The 8,854-nt window shown below is 34.7% G+C and overlaps 1 protein-coding gene across 1 annotated transcript in view; it reads right to left on the bottom strand.

Annotated features, from left to right (window-relative positions):
• FAF1 (Fas (TNFRSF6) associated factor 1) overlaps positions 1-8,854 on the bottom strand; it is a 334,517-nt gene that overhangs the window by 295,578 nt on the left and 30,085 nt on the right. The window contains exons 2-3 of the mRNA XM_012639350.1: positions 7,107-7,198; positions 646-737 (exon numbers count right to left, since the gene is read on the bottom strand). Of these exons, the coding sequence (XP_012494804.1) occupies positions 646-737; positions 7,107-7,198 (184 nt within the window). The remainder of the gene's footprint in view (positions 1-645; positions 738-7,106; positions 7,199-8,854) is intronic.

The raw sequence follows: 8,854 nt of genomic DNA, 5'->3' as shown, positions 1-8,854 counted from the left end.
GATTGTTGGAGTTAGGATACCAAAAGAAGCAAGCTAGAAAGATAAGAGATGGCGAGTGGTGAGCAGGAAATGGGAAGTTTGAAATTAAAATTTGACGCATAATCATTTACTATAGACTGGTTTATCTAGCAATAAAAACTTAATATGTAATTAAATATACTAAAATAATTTGATCATTCTATAACTGTATTGAGTTCCACTGCGAAAACCAAAAAAATGAGATCCTCTATTTCAAATAGAAGGAAAATCTTAATAAAAATTTTATATCAGTGCTTTTCAAGCTTTATTCTGTAGAGCCCGAAGAATTTTACTCAAAAGTAATGTCTTTTTAGCAATGAGAGAGACTGGGGTTCCATTTACACTTTCTCTTCCCTCCAACTCTAATCCTCCTCCCTCGATCACAGAAGTATCATTTGACTATTTTTTATATATTGGAGTTTTGCTAAAGATTTTCTTTGGATTAGAAGATTCCACCACTAAAACAAATAACTTCTAGACCAAATAATTTGAAAATTGATATACTTACTAGTAGTCACTAAGTTAAAATTTCAAGACTTTTATTTAACTTTGATATTTATATATAGCTTAAAGCAATTTAACAACCAAACTTTCATTTCAGATTCCCAGGAAAAGTAAACACCTTACCCAGCATGACTAGATGATGAAGGTGGTGGCAAGTCTGGTGTAAGGACATAAAGACTGTTGTTTTTTGGCAAGTGCAGCGATTTTAGGACCGTCTGAAAAAGAAAAAGTAAAACAAAAAACGAATGTTGATTGTGCATTAATAATTTTTACTGTAATTCTTAAAAATCAGTAAATTTGTAGTTTGATTTTTCATCTTTTGATAATTTCCCAGATAGGGTAATGCAAAAGAACTGCTGACTCCAAATAACCTTATTTCCTCTACGTATCATAAGGTAGCATAAACCTGAATGTTAAAATAATATGTAAGTTCTTGAGCTCATGGATACAAATAGATAAGAAAAAAGCTGGGACTCAGTAATTTCTTCACTGAAGAAGCGTATCCTTGCAACTGATATGCACTTTATTTCAGGGTCATTATGGAAAAAATTAGCAATATAGGTTTTCAGAGATCATTGGACCTTGAAAAAAGTCATAGAAAGTACCTCAAGCCAATGATTTTAAAGATGAGAAGATGCAGCCTGAGAGGTTAAGTAATTTGGATGAGGACTCTAAGTATTACTTGGGTCACTTTACTCTTAATTCCAGGTATCTTTTTTGTTAATGCTCTCTATTGGGAGTGACTTAACTACTCTTTGGCTACATATGACCTACTATCTTGATAACCACAAAAATTTCATTAAATTTCTTTACCACAAAACTCATATACATTTCAAACTCCCAATCTGATGGTAAAAACTCACTGAAGTACTTCAAACTTTTTTGACAGCAGTAAACATTAACAAATACATTTTACATTTCTACATTGTAAGCTAGGACATACATTTATTCAACAGATATTTATTGAGCCACCTACTACTCTGTGCCAGGACTACTCTAGCCACTGAGGATATAGTAGTGAATAGAAGAGCCTAAAATAAAATCCCTGCTATTACAGAGCTTACATTTTAGTAGGAATAAGTAAAATAAGTAACCCTGTATAGCTGAATATTAGTGATAATTTTTTTGACTAAACATAAAGGAGGGAAGCCGGATAAAGAATGTGTGCAGTTTTAAACAGAGTAAACAGGGTGGGTCTCACTTGGAGAATGAAATATTTGAGCACAAACTTAAAGGTGGAAGAAACAAACCATGAGAATACATAGAGAAATAATATTGCGGGCAAAGAAAACAGCCAGTGCAAAATGTTTAAAGAATAAGAAGGTGTCCAGTGAAACTGGAGCCAAGTAAGCACTGGTACGAGATAGGTCAAGAGAGGTAACAGTGATGGTGAGGACAGGACAGTGGCAGCTGTGTTGAGAATGGATGGGAAAGAGGTTGACAGAGGAGGGCAGGAGGATAGAGGAGGGTAATGAAATAAACTAAGATAAGACTGATGGTGGCTTAAGGCACTGTGATGGCAGTAGAAGTGGTGCAAAGGCACTGGGTGAAGCTGCCATCAACCGATATGGGGAAGACTGCAAATGAAGACTTCTATTCTGGACAAGCTAAGTTTGAAATATCTATTAGACATTCAAGTGGAGAAGAGAAGTAAGCAGCTGGATATACCAATCAGGAACCAGGGAACATGTCCAGGATAGAGATATAAATTAAAGATATAAAATTGAGAGTACATAAAAATGACATTTAAAAGCCATGAAACTGGACAAGATCACCACTGAATTTAATAATGTAGTGGTTGGTGATTTTGACAAGAGCACTAGCAGGTCCCTGCTTAGACTGGGCTCAATAAAATGCAGGACAGGAACTGGGGAAGTCAAATAAAAACAAGTCTTTAGGGGAAGTTTTGTTATCAAGGGGACTACAGAAATGGAGCCATTGATGGAAGAGGGGTTGGGATCAAAGTTTTTTTTTCCTTTCTTTTCCAGATAGAAGAAATAACATCATGTTTGAATGTTAATGGTAACAATCTACTAGAGGAAAACATTGACGATCCAGGAAAGACAAGGAAGAATTAGAGTGAAGTCCCTGAATAGAGATGGAGAATGTAATCCAGAGCAAAAATGGAGGTTTGGTCTTAGGAGCTTGGGCAGGCCACTAGAGAGTAAAAGGAGAGAAAGGAGACTCTGTGGGTAAGACGCAGATAAGTAAACAGAGATCGAATTGGGAGCTTTAAGGGACTCTGAATTGGAAGCACTAAGGGACTCTCTGAAGATCATGGTCATGAATTTAAAGATATATTAATCAGTATGATTTTGTTTGTCTCTTGTCACATTTAGACAGAGAGTTGGATTTAAGCAAGTAAGAATTTTGGTCAAGCAAGGACCTTGAACCAAGAGTTAAGAGTATACACAAGAAAAGTGATTATAATGACTGACTGGAATTTAACCTAGTGTAAGGAAGGGAGGACACAAAAGAGGCAATGATCATGAAAAGAAGGTAGAAACAATAGATTGGAGTCTAAGTAGAGCTGAAGGATTGTTGGAGTTAGGATACCAAAAGAAGCAAGCTAGAAAGATAAGAGATGGCGAGTGGTGAGCAGGAAATGGGAAGTTTGAAATTAAAATTTGAGTGTTGTTGTCATTATTAATACTTGATAAAACATTGAGAAGATACACATAGCTGAGGGAGGGTGGAGAAAAAGATCTTCGTAAGAGAGAAATTCAAGGAACTAAGAGGCCAACGTATTGGAAGAATCATTTACAAAGATATTAACATTATTAATACTAAGAATTAATACAGAAATCACTTATAAACCAGGAATTAAAAATAATCGGGAAATGAGGGTAGCTGACTTCAACAAGTCAGTGATATAATCTTTTGACGTGAAATTTAAAGATGAAGGAAATTTAGAGAGGAATGACAGATAACATTCTGAAACTAAAAATGAGGAACAATGAGGAGATATATTTTGCCACTTACTCCAGTGGTATGAGGGCTGACAGAGAAAAATAACTAACACTGAGAAGGCTGCAGAGAAACAATGTCCTCAGGAAGATGGATTTCAGTCAAAGAAAGACGGTGAAAGGGAATGTACAGGAAAGAGGCTGACAATAGAAGGAATTTTGCTAATAATGAGTTCGTTCCACAGGGCATAGCAAAAAGGTTTCAGACATTGCAAAGAAAAAGGATAGAGACAGGTATGGAATGTGCAGAGACTATGGAGATTTTGAGTGAGGGGTGACCCGGGAATTTTGGACTCCATGCAGTGATAGGCACAAATGGGGAAAAAGCATAATGAAATTAGTCCTGGCTGAATCAAAACAAATAATAATGGCAAGGCTGAAAGTGTTAGAAAGCAATGAGGAGTGGATGTCTAAAAATCCTTCTTAACCTTGCAGATGGAGGCAAGGACACCTGGAGGGGCAGTCTTACCAAAACATAGAACATCAGGAACTTATTCTTGACCCCTCCATGAGAGGGCCCATCTTACTAAGTGCACAGTCTTACACCAAGGGTATTGAGTCTTACTCTTAACTCATATTAGTTATGTGTTAAATAAAAAGAAATACATACTTACCCTTATTATTTGAAAAACACTCTGACATTTTCTATTATATTCTGGTTTTTACTTTTCTATTTTTTTTTAATGTTGTCTATAACCCACTCAATTAACTTCAGAACCCACTAATGGTTTGTAGTCCATGGTTTGAAAAAAATACCATATTAGGCATAACTTCATAACTTCATAATCTACCAGGATACACTGAAGTCCTGAAGCTTTATGTCAAATATGTGATGCCCTTTTGAAATTGATGTGTTATCTCTGTAGAGTTAACATGCAAACAAACAAAACACACACACATAGGAAAATTATTTTTGTCTCTTTATCTTTTAGCATTTTACTTTGTGAATTACTGATAAATGCTTAGTCTTACCACTTAATCAAGTCATTACTATCTTTTTGCCATGCCACTATCCAAAAAGATTTTCTATTAAATCTGCCCTGTAAAAGCACATACGGCATGAATAAACAAAATGGACACTTTCCTTAAGTCATTTACTCATGCATTCATTCCATGAACATTTATTTGATACCTATTGTACCAGGCACTGGATATACAATGGTGAAAGAAACAGATATGGTCCCTCTACTCATGCTACTGTGATGGAGAATGCTGGCATGAGAGCCAAATTAGACACAGAGGCCATGTTGGAGAAAGTAACATTAAGCTGAGACTTGAAGGATGAAAAAGAGCCATCCATGTGAGGAATTCAGAGTAAAGCATTCCAGACAGTTGAATAGCATCTGTCAGGTAAAGATGTAAAGAGTATGAGCCTATTAAAAGACTTAAGAGGTTTCTATGACTGTAGCATGGAAAGTGAGGGTAAGAAAGGCTCAAAGTAAGGTTACAGAGGTGAGGAGGGGGTAAATAATGTAATGCCTTTTAAACTATGGTAAGTAGTCTGAATTTGATTTAAAGTGCAATAAAAAGCTATGTTTTAACAGGAGAGCAATATGATTCATGTTTTTAAAAGATCACTCTGGATGCTGTGTGGAGAACGCATTAGAAGAATCCATGAAAGGAAGGTAACACAAACATAATGACATTTCATACTGAATCAGTCAAGACATGCTAATGGCCTGGATTAGGCAGTTGCAATAGAAATACTGAAAAGTGGCCACGGTTAAGATATATTCTGGAGATAGACTCTACAGGACATCCCAAAGGGTTAGGCATTATAAGAAATGGGAAAAGACTGATAATGACACTTTTGGATTTAGCAGTGGCTACAGAGTGCTGCCATTTATTGGGGAAGATTAGTAGAGAAGTAACATAGAAGGGAAAATTAAGAGTTACATTTTAAACATGTTAAGTTTGAGATGCCAATAAGATATCCAAGTACAAAAGTCAATTACCAATTTGGATATGTGAATTCATAGAAGTATGGGTTGGAAATATAAGTTTGAGGGCAATCAGAAAATTAATGGCATGGGAATATCAGAAAAGAGTATAAAGAAGTTAGTAACTAAAAGTATTATTTGTAACAAAGACTATGTTCAAATATTAGAATACATAGCTTGAAGAACATTTTTAAAATGATTGCCTTTCTCTTTACAAACTCCTGAAAATGCCATGCAAGTTTGATTCATACCCACAGGTTTCACAATGAATGAATGAATAAATAATATAGCTACACAAACAAATTCATTTTGGTGTTTTATTTCTGTCAAGGCTATTGATTTACTCAGTCAGCACTTTTTAAAATTTTTAATCCATGTATCAATTAGAACAGTCATGCAGCACCAGGGGTCAGCAAACTCTGGCCCATGGGACAAATCTAGCCTGCTACTGGATTTGTCCCGCAGTCTGTTTTTGTATGACCTGTGAGTTAAGAATGGTTTTTACATTTTTAAATGGTTGGAAAAATAAAGCAAAAGAACATAACACATGAAATTACATAAAATTCAAATTACTGTTTCCATAAACAAAGCTAAATTGAAACATAGTTATGCTTGCTCTTTCACATTTTGTCTATGGCTACTTTGACACTATGACAGCAGAACTGAGAAGCTATAACAGAGACTGTATGGTGCACAAAGCCTAAAATATTTACTACCTGGCTCTGCACAGAAAAAGCTTGCTGACTCCTAACATGGCATATCACTAACTTGTATCTAAACTTACAAAGATCTTGCCAACCTGAAATTCCTGTAAATATTGAAATACTCAGAACATTTCCGTATTTCAGATGAACTCCCATATAAGTACTTATAAGCACAATGTCTACCAGAAGCCATTCACAATTAAGAAATGAAGTTGAAGACTCTAAGTTTATGCTTGGTCATTAAAATAGTGACTCAGTAACTAGTGTAAAAAAACCTGATAATTATTTCTACCTCAAACATCTAAAACTTTAGAGCTAACTGACTTTTTTCCCTCCTTCCCCACACTCTCTGTAAAAAAAAAAAAAAAAGAAAAAAGAAAGTATATGAAATACTTTATAACAGGGGCTGTTACTGGGTCCTTGAGAACAGCCACTCTTTACTTAAAACTGAAACACTGTGCAAATTCTTAAAATATAATTCATTCCTGCCACTATCTAAGTAAACAAAGAAGGATTCTTACCATTTAAATTCTCCAGGTTTTAAAAATTTCCTATTATTATCTTTGTTTCATAATCAATACTTGGCATTAATATATGTGTGTGACTTCTTTCAGGCCAGTATGTAATTGTTCATTAACTTATTATTCCAAGGCACTCACTGATACCCTAAGAGGTTTGAAAAAAAAGTAAAGGCTCTCAAAAATGAGTGCCAAACTCCTATAAAATTTAGAAATAGGAAAAATATGTCATATTGTATGTTTGTTTACATGCCTAACTCATTTAAAATTGTCATTGGTTTAGCATGAAAATGCTTTAGCTTAAAAAACATTGTTTGATGATTCCTTAAACTAAATTACTATTGCTGAATCTACCCTGTAATATGTAACAACGTTAATTAAAACCAATTTTTATATAACATTTAGTCAATTGCGTAACTTAATTTTCTTTTATTTCTAGGCAATTAAGAAACTCACACTGTCTTCCACATCTCCGGTCTTCCAGCCTTTTAACAGCATTTTAGACATAGGTATCTGAAGTTCATTTTCTAGAATCTGTTTAATTTCTCCTGTATAAATAAGAAGAGACCAGATATTATTAACAAAATAACACATTCAACATTTGTCCATATCCAGGGCTAGCACTAATATTTGGCATACAGTGCACAGTCAATGACATTTGTCTGATGAATGAGTAAGAAAAATTTCAGTAGTCCAAACTTCAACTCTCCTTGAGTAAACATGTTGACCCCTTCAAGAACTCAGGATTCAGCATTAATTATTATAAAACATTCCACAATTAAATATGGAGTTAATTTTTTTAAAGCATGGCTTTTTAAAAGAAATAGGTATTAGTGATTGGGGATTTCAACAAGACAATCTCTTTCAAACCACTAAACTGACAATACCTACTACATGCTCAGCATGTGACAGGAGCTGCAGATAAAGTACAAAACCTGAGGCATTACAGTTTAGGGAATGAACATTTGGGCTGAAGTTTTATTTTGGGGAAATCAAATAACTTGCCTATTCTTATTTCTACATCTATAAAATGGGAATAATATTACCTATCTTATCTTGCCCTAGCATATAAGGATAAGTGGGAGATACACATTAAAGTAACTGAAAAAATAAAGCTAATATATATTATCTAGAAGACAGTTTAAATTGCATTGAAGAGAAATGCAACAGAATTTCAGAAAAGAAAAAAGAAATTATATTGGATCAAATAGCCAGAGAAGGTTTTGTGAGAGAGATGAAGCTATGAAGGGCAGCCAAACCAAAACAGGCAAAGATACTCTATTTAGTGAAGACAGAAAGGTAAAAAAGGAAAAATGGACACAACGCTCATGAGAAATAGTGAAGAATCACAATTTTCACAGTGCTCCAGAAATTCTTTTTCAAGAATCAAGCCTACTTATAAATTAATTGGCTGATTTATGGTACTACACTATTTTAAACAGATATCGAATCAGAATGCACAAATCTTTTGTATATCTGCTTTTTGTTAGGTTTCTGCTAGTCTCTAATTTTAGATTAACACATAATTCAATTCTATTTATAATAAGTTAGTACATGAATACCAAAAAACCTGATTATGTTATATATTAAAAGAGGAAAGGTAATTCCACGCTGATAAAGGAAAGGAAGGGTGGAAAAGCTTACGCTTCACAAGTTCTATGAAAACACAGCTGTCTAAGTAAGCAATGCTACAATTCAATCATTCATGGCCTCAGTGATATTTTTTACTTTCCTAAAGAAAATTCCTATCTGAGTACTTTGGACAGTGATTAGCCATCATAAAAATAATTCTGGCTCAACATTATATCTGTGGAAGCACAAACTTTAATCAATCTTGACCTTCAAAAATATCACTATTGATAAAGCATCATTCTGTTCATAGAAATAATGGGAGGGTAAGCCACATTTTTTATACTAAATACATATAAACATTGCCTTTTTTGTTTGTGCTGTTTCTAAAGCTGTACTTGTCTGGAACTGAGCTTATACATTTGCAAGTCTGCCCAGTGCTTTCCTCTTAGAAACCTATCTCCACTTGACACCTCCTTCTTACGCTTTTTTTTTTTTTTGAGACATAGTCTCACTCTGTTGCCCTGGCTAGAGTGAGTGCCGTGGCATTAGCCTAGCTCACAGCAACCTCAAACTCCTGGGCTCAAGCGATCCTTCTGCCTCAGCCTCCCGAGTAGCTGGGACTACAGGCATGC

The sequence above is a fragment of the Propithecus coquereli genome, unplaced genomic scaffold, assembly GCF_000956105.1.
Source record: "Propithecus coquereli isolate 6110/MARCELLA unplaced genomic scaffold, Pcoq_1.0 Scaffold14, whole genome shotgun sequence".
In the NCBI taxonomy this organism is placed as follows: Eukaryota; Metazoa; Chordata; class Mammalia; order Primates; family Indriidae; genus Propithecus; species Propithecus coquereli.
Note: the sequence above shows the minus strand (reverse complement) of the source record. Positions and strands in the feature narration are given on the sequence as shown.